Below are 15,153 nucleotides of genomic sequence, written 5' to 3' on the forward strand. Positions count from 1 at the left end.
CATGAGTATCTCATTGCAGGTGGTGGTTGGGTGAGGCTAATGGGGGCTCAGTGTGGTCACGTGGTGGGAGTCCAGAGGGAGACCTGCAGGCTCCCAGGGGCAACAGAACAGAGCCTGAAGCAGAGACTTTCACTTCTCAAATAGAGAGTGTCAGTAGGGAAGGGAAGAGATCAAGAGAGACTGAGGGAAGGAATGGATCCTGCTAAAGGAATTGGAGAGATGTAGAAGAACAGAGCTGGAGAGAATAAGCAGAAAAGGAGAGATCATCACAGACCAAAAAAATAGAGATAGGAGACATCAGGGGGAACAGAGTCCCTAAAATCAAAGGTGCACAATTATTCCCCTAGTGCAGAAGCAGAATTGTTTAGAGGCAAGTCCACAGATAGGAAACTGAGAAGCAGAGCCCAGAAAAAGGAGGCAAATGAGGTGGAAACAGAGGCAGAACAGGGCTCAGTTGGATCTCAGGTGTAGTCCTTGGAACCGATGTCTGTTTTCTCAAAGTGCACCTCACCTGTGCTCTGAGCATCCTGGTTCAGCTCATTTCCTTGTGTCTCTTCCTGCAGCTCCCCAAATGACCAATGAAGAACCAGAGGAGGTGCCCAGTCAACCACTACGTGATGGAGAAGGTAAATGTAACTTCAATTCCCATTTACCTAATTGAATCTTTGTTCTTCTGTCTACAGGGAGGGAAATCTCCCTTTCTTCTCCCGTTCTTCCCTGCTCCCCTTCACATACCCATATGGAAGAAATCTGTTTGCTTCCATAGCATCCAAAAATTATGAACACTAAAACCAAATTTGGGTTTTAGCAATTTGACATGTCCTAGAGAAGGCCCTAAGTTCAGGCACTTGAGACAAGTTTGCTTTCTGTAGGGGATGGAGTCTACAAGGGAGCCTGGAACAGTCATTACATAACCAGCCTGGTGTTTTACTTTATTTTGTCTTGTTTTTGTTGTCATTGTACTTTATTTTTATTTTAGAGATAATACTTATGACCAAACAATATTGTCAGGATTTAGTAAGGAAGTATCCAAAATATTATTTTTTCTAGAAATGGATATTAGAACCAAAACCCTAGGATTCTCCTTCAATGAGTAAGAGTATTGTAGACCACATAGACCACTCTTTATCTGTTCATCTGTTGATGGACATTTAGGTTATTTCCCTGTCTTTGGCTATTATACATAATGCTGCAGTGAACTCGAGGGTGCAGCTATCTCTCAACATAGTGATTTTGTTTCTTTCGGATTATATATCCATGAATGAAATTGCTGGATTATATGGTAGTTCTATTTTTAGTTTTTTGAGGAACCTTCATGCTGTTTTCCATAGTGGCTGCACCAATTTACATTCCCTCCAACAATGCTCAAGGATTCCTTTTTCTCCACATTCTTAGCAGCATTTGTTATCTCTTGTGTTGACAATCTCCTTTTTCTAAACATCAACTCTGCCATATAACATAACCTGAAAATGGAGATAATATCTTATGATATTCAGAGTCCCTCGGGTTAGGGAAGGAAATCTTGGGGGTCATTTTAGAATTCTGCCTACTACAATGGGGCTTAAGTAAGTCATCAGAAAATAACTGTCTAGGTGAGCCATTGATTTTTCCAAGCAAATAATATAGGCTGTCAAAAAAACTGGGACATCAAAGAAAGCTGAGCATAAATGTATTAAAGAAAAGAACTTGGCTTTAGAAGAGATTATAACTAATTGTGTTAAGCACTACTAGAAAATAAGGTATACTTATTTTGTTTATTGCATGCAGATTTTGAATATGCATAGTGCAGGTATACCAATGTTCAGATCAGCTATAAATTGATCATATGTATGATCAATGTGTAGAATCAATTGATCAGGAATTCTAGAATTAGCCCTTCTTAATACACTTAATATGGTAGTTTTATTTGCAGAATAGACCCCTACCTATTAAATTTATAGGAGTTTCTTAAAGGAAAGAAAAGAGTGTTAGATAATGGTCTGAAAGTAGCAGTTACTGGTTGGGCCATGGAACAACTCGATCATTTTTTCCCTCTCCTTTCAAAGAAATACTATCAAAAGTGTTATTTACTTTTGATATGTCAAAAGTCCCCCACTGAAACCCAAAGATATCTCTTATGAAAATTTGCTATTTATTAAGTACAAGAGTTAGAATCATACTGGGAGCACAGAGAGGAAGTGCGAGTGGGCGTTTGTGACTTTGGCGAAGACAAGCCCACGACAAACAGCAAGGAGGCCACCACATCCAGCCATGAGTGTGAATGGTGTCTTGCACGTGATGGAGTATTTCACTCATCTACCAAGCAGAGGCTAAAAAGAAGACATATGATCAATTATATGGTAATAGCTGAACTCAGATTATGTACTAAACAGAATGATTTTCTTTCAGAAGCTAAGATGTCAAGTGTCTTCATGAAGGTTTTGGTGAGGGACCCAAGACAAAATGTGACCAAATATGTTTGCACCAACTGGCTACTGTCTAATGGACCCACATCCATTAATTAGTCTGGGGCTGGCTTGGATTGGGGATTTATCAGGTCTATGCTTCCATCTGCTTGCTTTGGATCACTATCTTCTAATAATCAAGAAGCACAGGAAAATCAGGAACAAACACACATGAGACAAGACTTTTAAAAAATAGACAATATAAAAGTGAAAGTAAATGAAGTAGTGGAAGAATAAGCACATTAACAGAATATTTGCTAAAAAGCTGTACCTCCAAACCAAAATGCCTAACTTACTTTGTATCTGATTGCACACACATCTTTAAATAATAAAATAAATTCAAAAACAAGACCCCAATGAAATAAGTCAGAGCTATAGTTGTTCTTGAGACAGATTCACTTGGCATTTGATCAGATGGACAATCTAATCTGTGCACAAGAGGCTGCTGATTTACACCTGTTGGTCCAAGTGTCCCGTAGGACACTTCTAAGTAAGAGTCTTTAAGATGATCTTGCTAGGAACTCCATTTTCGAAGGAAGGGGCCACCATGCAATTTCTGAAGCTAAAAGCTGGACTTATTGCTTGCCTAGCAAGGCATATGGTGGGAGGAGGTACTGTATTTATGGGGCAAAAACCAGAAAACTGTTGATTTTATTTTGCGTTTCAGGAAACATGTAGTTCAGGGACTGTAGACTTTCAGAAACAGGAGTGTTTATGAATAGGTTAGCAAGACACAGGCTTTGTGGGATGTGTCTTGCTGACTGACTGTAAGGCTGTCACTGATTAGCTAGCTTTAAATGTAGTTAGTGATGTAAGCAGTCATTGCCAGATGGGATGAGTTTAAAGTTACTTCTGGTAATTACTTTCCACAGTTTTTAAAGGACAGTTAGTTTTTTCCTGGAAAGATAAGATCTTTTTACTTATTCATAGGGCTCAAAGTAGAAAAAGCAGAATGAGGTAAAAAAGATGGGAAAACATGACTCTGTCAGATCTCAGGTGTGATTATTGGAACAGATATACTCTTCCCCAGAAAGCAGTTCATCTTAGCTCAGAACATCAGTGAACCAGGAACTCTTCCCTAATCACTGTCTCAGGATCTGTGGACAATAATTTTCTTGTTTCTTTTTAGTATCTGGTGAACTGGAAGCTCTCCAAACGAACACATGAAGAGTTAGAAGAGCCTACTTGTAACCCACTATCCTGTGACGGACAAGGTAATTATGAATTAAAAAAAAAAAAGTTCTGATAAAGAGAAAAAGACAAGAGAAGGAAAAAGGGAGACTTAGAAGAAGAATCAGATGTGGAGAGGATCAATGGGAGATTCCAGAGGAAGAAATAAAAAGGGGGTCAACGAGGGTTTGGAAAAGGGGATCACTGGGGAAATGAGAAGTCTCCATAAGTCAGTTTTGTCCCAGGAGCAGAGCTATCAAAAGATGGACAGGAGAAGTGTTCCTGTGTTATGTGCTTCTCAGAAGATGTGCCAGGAGGTCCAGAAGCAAGGACCAAAAACAACCAAGCTGATGATGTGATGGGTAAGGCTGTCCAAGGGTCGCTGGAAGAGGGTGGCTCCACGGGTAGCACAGACCCAGGTAGGGTGGTGGCATGTGGTCCGGTCCATCCCAGTATCCTATTCTCTGCATTTGCTTGACCTGATCCTTTGGGGGAATAGCAGAGAAGCAAGAGATCATTATAAAATTGTGTTTAACAAGGTGGGCCATGTTGATTATATGTGGATGATATAGTAGAAATACACTCATAAAGATGGCAGTATATTGTTTATTAACCAGTATATTAATAATAAAGCCTTGTGATTTACAGTGATTTCCATCCCTGTCACACCCAATCTTCTGTGGGACCCAAGAAAGTAAAGTGTATGTCCACTAGTAGATAATAGTGTCATTTTGTCACAGCTTCAGAAAGGACTCAAAAGATAACTAGCTCTGCCACTTAATTGTCACAAAGCAAGACTTCAGATCAACTGTTCTTAACCCAGCACATATTTTTGATAAATGTCCTCCAGCATGTCACAGGTTTATGTAATGATTTCCTATAAACTTTTGCGTATAAGATCTTATTTAGTCCTAACAAAACTCTTAACAACCAGACAAATATCCCTGAGTAAACTGAAGTACATTGGTATTAAGAGTGTTTTTCAAAGTCCCATTGAGAAATAAAGGAAGACCCAGGGCCCATCCTGGGCTCCTACTTCTCAATTCAGCAGGTTTAGTTTCTTTAGGAAGAAGAGAAAAATGATAATCCAGTTATCTTTATAAATTCAAGCCTTCTTCAGTATGATTTCTCTTAAGATTTGTAACTTTTGTTTATTCATTTTTGTTTCCTCACCACCTGTTTTTTCCAGACACTGCGAATCTTGGAAGCAGCTCCACTTTGAGAAAACCCAAGAGGAAAAGAAGTAAGCGTACATAAAATTTTACTTGCTTTTGATGTAAAAAATGAGTTTTTCAATGCTGGAATTTCATTACTATTATTATTTATAATAGTAAGTGTTAATAATGTGACAGCTTCTCAAAGATGTATGTATCTTAATCTCTGGAACCTGTAATCTGTTATCTTACATGGCAAAAGAGATTTTACAGATATAATTAAGATAAGGATCATGAAAGGGGAGATTACCCTGGATTCTGGCTGCATCTACTATAGTCAAAAGGGCCTTAAAAATTGAAGAACTGTTCCTGGCTGTGAAGACAGGGAGAAATGACTATAGATGATAGTCACAGAGAGATGCAGTGTTGCTGGCTTTGAAGATGCAGGGAAGGAACAAGGAATATGGGTGACCTCTAGAAGCTGGAAAGGTTAAGGAAATAGAAACCTCCAGAAAGAAATGAGGAAGGCCTACTGAAATCTTGATTTTAGCCCAGAGAGACCCTAGTCAGACTTCTAACCAACATAACTGTAAAATAATAAATTGTTTTAAGCCACTAAACTTGTGGTCATTTGTTATGGCAGCAATAGAAGAGTCATATAGATTTTGGTTATTGGAGGTGGGGTGCAGCCATAACACATTCCTCAAAAAAGGGAAGTGGCTTTGGAATTGGGAAATGGGCTGATGGAAATTGGACAATGAGAAATGATAGGAAATATCTAGATTGCCTTAAGCAGTTTGTTGGCAGAAATACGGTGCTAAAAACTGCCAGTGAGGACTTGGAAGTGAAAGCATATATTGTCTTAGAGAATATACATAAATCATCATGAAAAGACTGTTAGTAGAAATACGGAGGTTGAAGGTGTCACTGGTGAGAACTCTGAAGAAAAGAAGGGACATGTTTTTGGAAACTAGAGGAAAAGGGAATCCTTATAAGATTTCTCTTTTCTGTACTGTAGTTATGTGGAAAGCAGAACCTTCTGGATATATAGCTAAGGAGATTTCTAGGCATTTTGATAAAAGTGCAGGTGGCTTCATGTTGCTGCTTAGAGTGAAATGTGATAGGAAAGAGGTAAGCTGAAGGAAGAACTGCTAAACAAAAGGAATCAGGACTTGATAATTTGGATAATTCTTAGCCTATTCAGGTTGCAAAAGATGCTAAAATTAGGAAATTGTGCTCTGCAGGAAAATGTGCTGTGCAGTGACAACCAAAAGTATGGCTGTATAACTTTTTGCAGAAGTAGTGAAAGATCAGAGTACTTAGTCATATAGAAGGTTCTTTGAAGAGATTAAGTTTGTAACACTTTTAGATACCCTCAGCCATTTCAGAAGAGGTAAAAAAAAAATAGGTATGTTATTATTCAGGAAAGGTCTGTGGAGAAGCCTCTTGTCTAATGGAAGGGATCCCCGTGACATGCATAGGAAATCTATAAGGTTCTTGAGAAGTTTATACAAGCAGAAACAGAGACATCCTTTTCTGGTCCTGGGAACTTGTAATCTGTTACTTTAAGTGGCAAAAGAGGGTGTGATTAAGTTAAGGATTTTGAGATGGGGAGATTGTTCTAGATTATCTGGATGCCCAATCAAATTAGATGGGTCCTTAAAATCAGAAAACCTTTTCTGCTGTCGAGAGAGATATGTGACTATAGAATAATGATCAGAGAGATGCAATGTGACTGGCTTTGAAGATGAAGGCAGGGAGCAATAAGCCAAGAAAAGTGGGCAGACTTCAGAAACTGGAAATGAATGGTAAAGAATGAATTATCTCCTATAGCTTCTAGAAAGGAACAAAGCCTTGTGGACACGAATATATTCTAGCTTAGTGACACTTGTGTCAGATTCCTGACCTTCAAAACTGTAAGATAACACATTTGTGTTGTTTTAGGCTATTAAGTTTATGATCATTTATAATAGTAGCAATAGACAACTAATACTTTCATAAGACCCTCCAAAAAACCAAAAAAACCCTCAAGTATTTCACTTTTTTTATGGTTAGATTATATCTTTTAAAATTTCAAAATGCTCACATTAGTTTTTGTTCTTTTAATTTTAAAATAGGTAACTTTTCTACATTTCAATGTATATCTTTCCAGATTTTTTTCTATGCATGTATTAACACATTTATGTCATATATTAACACATTATATCACAAATCTAAATAAATCTATTCATACTGTTAAATCTCTCTTACCTTAAATCAGTATATTATGCACAAGTATATTATGCATTGTAAGTGTTATGTATAAACATTTAACATTTTGTCAACTTGACTGGAAAAAGTTTTATTTCATTCTGTTTTAATCTGAATTGCTTTCATTTTTGTTGTAGTTGAACACTTTTCATTTGTTATTGGTTATTTGTTTTTCTTCTAAAAACATCTGTTGTGTATGCCTTGTCAGTACTGCTATCTGTTTTTAACCATGCTAAATAAGCATAGGAATGTTGATATATATTAAATTTTTTCTATATATGTTAATATTTTGTCTCATTTGATGTCATTCTTTCAGGTTTGTTTAAAGCATATTTTGTCCTAGAGAAATTTGAAAATTTTATGTTTATGTTATGAAAATTTTATATATATATAAAATGTGTCTTTTTGAATTAGTGTTATTGTTTTCTTCAGGTATATACCCTGGAGTGGAAATCCTGGGTCATATGGTAGTTCTAGCTTTAGTTGTTTGAGAAACCCCCATACTGCTTTCCACAGTGGTTGTACCAGCTTACATTCTCACCAACAGTGTACAAGAGTTCCCTTTTCTCAGCATTCTGGCCAACATTTGTTATTTGTGTTCTTTTTGATGATAGCCATTCTAACAGGTGTCAGGAGATATCTCATTGTGGTTTTGATTTGCATTTCCCTAATGATAATGCTACTGAGCATCTTTTCATGTACTTATTTGCTATCCATAGATCTCATTTGGTGAAGTGTCTATTCAAATCTTTTGCTCTTATTTAATTTTGTTTTTTTGTTGGAAAATTGATTTTTATATTCTGTATTCAAGTTCTTTATTAGTTATATGTCGTACAGTCTGTGGCTTCCCTTTTCACTTTCCTAGCAGTGTCAAAAAGCAGTATTAAAAAAATTTTAAGTCAGTTTTTTCTTTCATAATCTGTGATTTTTCAGTCCTACCTAAGAAATTTTTAAGAGCCTATATTTTCTTCAAGTAGTTTTATTGTCTTAGCTTTTATATTTAGATCTGTGATCCAGTTTGAATTTTACATATGGTGTGACGGAAGGATTGATTCTTTTTCTTTCTTTTTTTGCAAATGGATATCTAGTTGTTTCAGTATATGTGTGCATTGAATTAATTACCTTCACATCTTGTTGAAAGTCAGTTGCTCGTATGTTTTTAGGTGTATTTCTGGGCTTTCTTTTCTATTCTATTTATCTATATGTCAGTTTTTTGCCAATACTACACTATCTCAGTTACTATAGCTTTATAATAAGTTCTGGAATCAGGTAGTGTAAGACTTCCAATTTTGTTTTTCTTTTTCAAAATTGTTTTGGCTATTCAAGGCTCAGCACTTTGAAGCATCTTCTATCTTTCAGTTCAGCCACTCTCAAGATCATGTCATTGTCCAAAGCGCCTACTGAGCTCCAGCCATATGTCCATGATCTAGGCCACCAGGAGGAAAAAATGAAGAGCAAAAGATATCTTCCCCAGAGGTCTTCCCTTTTTGTGGGAATCTTTCCAAATGTCCTCCTCCTTCCACAACAATATTCTGCTCTCATCTTACTGATCAAATCTTAAACTGGTGGCCATGCTAGCTGTAAAGGACTGTTATATATAGACCATGGTATTTTGTCTGGACACATTGACATCTCCAACAGTGCAGATATTCTGTTAGTTAATTAGAAATGGAAGATGGATATCTGGAACACAATATGAAGAACTGACCTCATCAATTCTTTAAAATTTGTTGTAAATTTCTTTACATCATAATTTGTGGTCAATATTTGTTCTATGCCACTTAAAAATGGTGTACATTGAACTATTTGTTGAGATCTGGCTTCTCCCCATATATATATAATTTATCAAGCACAACTTTGTTGTTGAAGTCTTCTAAATTAGGCTATACTTGTTTTATCAGGTTTGTATTTAGATGTGGTAAATTCTCCCACATAACTGTGTATTTGCAAATTCCTCACTATTCTGTTGTTTTATTTTAACTACTTTTATTCATGACTGTATAATTTAGTGGATTTTTTCTTCAATTATTGTGCAGTGTTCCTCTTTATCCCTATTAATGCTTTTGATTTTAAAATCTTTTTTTCAGAGTGCTGATAGTGTTACATGAACTTTTATGTTTTACATTTTTTGATGTTTTTTACTCCCTTTACATTAAGCAGCTTTTTTTTTATGCTTCTTGTAATAACACTTATCTTTTTCTAATCTTCTCTGATAATCCTAAGATTTTAAGAGTTTTATTTGTTTACTTTATGGTGATTCATGATATATGTGGACGTATATCACTGTTCACCTTCATTTTTCTGTGTTTTTGTGTCTCTTTCCTGCTTTCTAATGCATTGAGGTAGAATTCTACATTCCTCTTTTTTTCTCTGCTGGTTTGGAAATTAGAGGTAAAATTTCTGTAATTTTTTTTAACCGTGACTCGATCCAAAAAGATGACCAGGATCTTAGCATGGATTCACTACAGATTAACCATCCATCTATACCATTTCACTATTGTTGTTTAACATTTTATTTTAAATTTTCTTTTAATCACAAATTTTGAAACTGTTATGATTTTTGCAGTTGATACTTAAATTTAAAAATTTTAACCATTTTATGTACTCATCATTAGTTTTTCTTTGATTTGGTTTTTGTCTACCTGAATTAAATCCTTTAGGTTCTTTTAGTGAGTGGTCTTTCAGTGGTAAACTCTTCAAGTGTTGTATGTGCAAATTTGTCTTTATTTATTTTTATTGAAGTGTAGTCAGTTTACAATGTTGTATCAGTTTCTGGTGTACAGCATAATGTTTCAGTCATACATGTACATACATATATTTCTTTTCATGTTCTATTTCATTATAGGTTACTACAAGATATTGAATTTTTGGTCTTTATTTTAGCAAAGGTAAAATTCTAGGTTGACATTTGTTTTTCATCAGTACAGTGTTTACTACATTGTCACCTGGAATCTGTTTGTGACTGATGAAAATTCCTTTTTTCTTGTGATTGTCATTTCTTGGTAAATAATCTGTCCTTTCTCTCTAAAAGCTCTTTTCCCAACATTGAATCATGGAAAATTTAAACTTAGAGAAAACTTGGGAGAATTTTACAGTAAACACAACTTACTTTCACACAGACTCACAGTTAACATTGTACTAGTCTCACTTTGTCACATTTCTTTTCTCTATTTTTCTATCCACCCACTAACCTATCTTCAAGTCTGAAACATTTTAAAGTTGCAGATATCAGTACCCTTCTCCCCAAATTCTTCTGTGTATATATATGATATACACGTGTATATATATATATATATATATATATATATATATATATATATATATATATAAAATGTATATATATATATATCATTAACTAGAGTTCAATACTTGTTTGCAGTTCTTTTATTTTTTTCTTTTGAGATCAAGTTTATAATAAAGTGGACAAAAACTAAGTGTACCATTGATGAGTTCTAATAAATGCATTCTCCTGTATAATCCAAATCCTTATCAGGATACAGAACATGACTATCACCCTGGAGAAGATCCTTATGCCCTTTCTGGTATATACTTACCTCTTATTCATTAGTGGCAATCACTATTCTTAATTTTTTCATGAAAACTTAACTTGGCTTGCTTCAAAACTTTAAATAAATATGGTTTTAGGCATATTCTCTTTTGGTGTAAGGTTTATTTCACTCAGCATAATGTTTTTGAGATTAATCCATATTGTTGAATGTATCAGTGGTTTGTTTCCTTTTGTTACAAAGTAGTGTACATTGTGTGAATATACCATATTTTGTGTATACTTTCTCCTATTGGTAGATGCCACTAGTGTTTCCAGTTTTTAGCTAATATGAAAAACCTGCAATGAACATTGCTGTTGAAGTCTTTCTGTGGCTCCATGCCTTTACATCTCTTGTATAAATTCCTATAAATGAAATTGCTAATGGCTGCATCAGTTTTTTGTCCCCCCAAATCCACTGAGGGGGTAATATGGCACACACAGGCTGTGCCCAAGCTGAGGAATACCTGTCTTAGAGTGGGGCTACAAACAAACCTGTGCAAACCTTCCATGAGGGAGACCTTATCTTATTCGCTGGAATTTAAGCAAATTTTACCATCTTGGAATATTTCTAAGGAGGGAGGCGTTCTCTATTTTACATTGGTCAGGAAACAAACTTGCTCTCTGACTTGGAGGGCTACATTATCTCTAGCTTCCAAAGCTATTTGCTGTTCAAACATCCTTGAAAAGATGTAGGAATGCCACAGAGAATCCTTCCCACCTCCAACAAATTCACCTTATACATCAGATTCTGGCAAATTTCCCCATGAAGACACTACTTCATCAGCCACTCTAATTAATCCAACCAATGTGGGCTAGGATCAAATCCATTCAATTTATTTCCTGCTATATTTAACAATTTTCATAAACCATAAGTGCCTTAGGTCTTTAATGACCACCTCTAAGGTGGAATTCACCATGTTTGCATGAGAGAGGCAAGTGAATGCCTATCTTTTACACAAGAGGTACAATCCCAAAGGCACATATGGTGCACCTGGAAGGGAAACATTTACAGTTGCTGAGGTCCCCTAATGGGACACATATCAGCCAGGGGAAGGTGGACAGTGTCTCCAAGGTGGGCCCCTGGCCAACTGCCAGCCTTAGAGTTCTCAGTTCTGTTCATTGCCTCTATTATTGGATTTGGAGTGGGGGACATTTCCTAAGGACACTCCATCCAATCTGTCTTCTTTCTCTATGACACCAACCAGGTGGTGTTCATCCCCCACCCCTCGCCATGGAATGATTGAGAATGGCGATGGGGTTGATGTCTGGAGAGATTCTGCATATGCTGATGGGCCAGCCCATTTTCTTCTATCTGGTGCAGAGTGGCAGACACAGCATCTTTGCGGTGGGAGAGCTGTACCAGGGCATTTTCCTTCTAGAAAGGGATTCAGGGTGGTTCTGAAAGACAGATATCATTAATGCTCCTTCATCTCCTGTATCTTCTAGAGCTTATGGGATTCCCTCCTCAGATGGCTGGAGTTTTCCTCTTCCTTCATTGCCACAAAGTCTTTGTGTACCATTCCAGTGGCTGTACCTTCATCTTTCTTTCCCAATCATTTCCTGTTCCTCCTCAGAACTTTCATTCAGAAGGGTCAGATACAAGTGGGACAAAGTCACGTTTATAGAATACAACCAGAATTAAATCTGAATGCCCTAGGCACTCCAAGGCTATGCCCTCCAGGCTGGCTGGGGAAAGAACAAGGCATCATTCCCAGGAATGTTCAGAACAGAATCCTGAATTTTCAGAATTGGCCTATAAAACACTGTTAATCCCCCACCACTTTTGTCCTGCTCATTATCCAGGGGGGAGATAATCCCTTTCTGGGAGACAGCTGCCTTCAGTGGCCAAAGAGCTTTACAGAGGTGTGTGGACAGGAGCGGATGAGGGTTGAAAAGCCAGACTTCACTGTGAAGAACTTTTACTGTAAAGGACACACCATTGTCAGACTGCAGGGGTCCAGGCAGCCAGGCTCAAGATACTCATGACTTTCTAGGGTCACAATGGTGTGGCCAGAGGCTGAACTGTAGACCGTGTTGAGGCACCACCCATAGCCCCAGGAGGAGCTTAAGCCTGGTCAGTGTGCCAGGAGGAGGCAAAGGCAAAGACCCTTGTGATGTGGCTCCCCCAGCGTAGGACAAATGAGTTAGCTTCTAGCAGAAGTCACAAGCCTAGCAATCAGCCATAACCCCTGGATCAGAATCACGTCAGCCCCCAGCAGTAAAGACACTTCGACATTTCCATGAGGGGCCCAGACTGGTCAGTCAACACCACAGTTCTTTTTCACAGTCATTGCCCTAGAGATACGTGTCCCTACTCTGCCCATCTGTAGTTTTTTCACATGGCAGCCCAAGCATGTAGTTCATGTGCAAAAGCCCAGTCATTTGAGTTTGTTCACCAGAGGACTGACCACATCCACTTTTGGTTCTTCCGAGCTGGCTCTGAGGCTGAGCAGGCCACAGCAGCCCAGTAGACATCAGCTGCTGGCTTAGCCAAGCATCACTGGCACCGGGCCCAGGCCTACAGGGGAACCGTGGTGAATTGAGGACCCCAGTGAGGCTGAGATTTGCTTCAGGCTGTGAAGTAAAATAGAAAGCCAAGGTGTCACTGGGGAAAAGTACCTGCATTCTTCATTCTTCTTTTTTTATTGAAGTATAGTTGATTTACAATATTGTATTAGTTTTAGGTGTACAGAAAATGACAGTTTATATATATATATATATATATATATATATTATATATTTCAGATTTTTTGTTATAGGTTTTTACAAGATATTGACTATAGTTCCCTGTGCTATATAGTAAATCTTTGTTGTTTATCTATTTCACATATAATAGTGTGTATCTGCTAATTCCATACTCTTAATTTATCCCCCTCTCCTTTCCCTTTTGGTAACTATAAGTTTATTTTCTGTCTCTGAGTCTGTTTCTGTTTTGTAAATATATTCATTTGCATTATTTTTAGAGTCCACATATAAGTGATATCATACAATATTTGTCTTTGATTTACTTCACTTAGTGTGATAATCTCTAGGTCCATCCATGCTGCTGCAAATGGCGTTATTTCATTCTTTTTTATGGCTAAATAGCATTGGTAATATTCCATTGTACATATATGCAATGTACATATATATCCATTCTTTATCCATTCATCTCTTGATGGACACTTGCTTTCATGTCTTGGCTATTGTAAATAGTGCCTCTAAAAACACTGGGGTGCATACATCTTTTCAAACAAGAGTTCTCATCTTTTCTGGATATGTGCCCAGGAGTGGGATTGCTGGATCATACGGTAGCTCCTACATTCTTGAATATACCATTTCCAGTTGAAGAGCAAGCCTTTTCAGTCATTCCTGCCTTGTAAGTCAGGACTGAACTACTTGCCCGGCACCAATGGTCTTCCCACATTGACACGTTTTCATATCATTCACAGGAAAGCAAAACACAACACAAAACCCACTGTGATTCCTTAAGTCCTCCGGGAATTTCAGGCACTGTATTAAATATAGGTTATTTGTGTTACAACTGTAAGAGTACAGAGATTATTTAATGAAAACTCTCCACATCAAAGTTGAGAATGCCTCCTGACTCCAGCATAGTATATTATCTGTGTGTACATTTTTAGCTTTTTTTTTTTTTGTAGAAGTTTGTTATCTATTTCTTTTTTTAAAATTGAAGTACAGTCAATTACAATGGTCAATCTCTGGTGTATAGCACAATGTCCCACTCATGTATATACATACATATATTCATTTTCATATTTTTTCCATTAAAAGTTATTACAAGATATTGAGCATAGTTCCCTATGCTATACAAAAGAAAAAATTTTTAAAAATCTATTTTTATATATAGTGGCTAACATCTGTAAATCTCAAACTCCCAAATTTATCCCCTCTCACCCCCTTTCCCTGGTAACCATAATATTGCTTACTACGTCTGCAAGACTGTTTCTGTTTTGTAGAAGAGCTCATAGTGCCCTTTTTTTTTCTTCTTCAGATTCCACATGTGAATGATATCATATAGTATTTTTCTTTCTCTTTCCGGCCTCACTTCACTTATAATGATGATCTCTAGATCCATCCATGTTGCTGCAAATGGCATTATTTTATTGTTTTTTATGGCAGAGTGGTATTCCATTGTATAAGTATACTATCCATGTGTACATTTGAACTTTCATGAGAACACTTGAAAAGGGAACATACTGGTATATAACCATAACAATGAACTTTTGGTCTAAGACACCAGCAGGAGTTTAGTTTTTAATTAAAAAACATTTTTTTTCAGGGGAAGGTCATCTCCTGTAGTCTCCCAAGTCTATGCAGAGTAAAATATAACTAAAATCAACCTCACATTGCTCCACTGGTAGTTAAGAAATTTGCCCCATTCTGTGAACCAATGTCTGAGAAAGTACTTGAAAACTACTATATATAAGGATTTGAGAATTATATTTACAGCTTTGAATGATTAACTTTTTAATCTTATTTTTTTTTTAAGAACAAAAGAAAGGGCATTCCTGGACAAGGATAAAAAGGAAATATCAGAGAAACACACATCGAGAAAGTAAGCAGCAAAGTGAAACTGTCACACTTG

The 15,153-nt window shown here is 36.8% G+C and overlaps 1 protein-coding gene across 1 annotated transcript in view; it reads left to right on the top strand.

Annotated features, from left to right (window-relative positions):
• The window catches only part of LOC102519878 (nuclear body protein SP140-like protein), a 48,111-nt gene that overhangs the window by 18,149 nt on the left and 14,809 nt on the right, over window positions 1-15,153 (top strand). Inside the window, exons 7-12 of the mRNA XM_032479176.1 lie at window positions 564-626; window positions 2,140-2,339; window positions 3,574-3,658; window positions 3,860-3,976; window positions 4,804-4,857; window positions 15,058-15,123. Of these exons, the coding sequence (XP_032335067.1) occupies window positions 564-626; window positions 2,140-2,339; window positions 3,574-3,658; window positions 3,860-3,976; window positions 4,804-4,857; window positions 15,058-15,123 (585 nt within the window). The remainder of the gene's footprint in view (window positions 1-563; window positions 627-2,139; window positions 2,340-3,573; window positions 3,659-3,859; window positions 3,977-4,803; window positions 4,858-15,057; window positions 15,124-15,153) is intronic.

Source organism: Camelus ferus, chromosome 5, assembly GCF_009834535.1.
Source record: "Camelus ferus isolate YT-003-E chromosome 5, BCGSAC_Cfer_1.0, whole genome shotgun sequence".
Classification (NCBI taxonomy): domain Eukaryota; kingdom Metazoa; phylum Chordata; class Mammalia; order Artiodactyla; family Camelidae; genus Camelus; species Camelus ferus.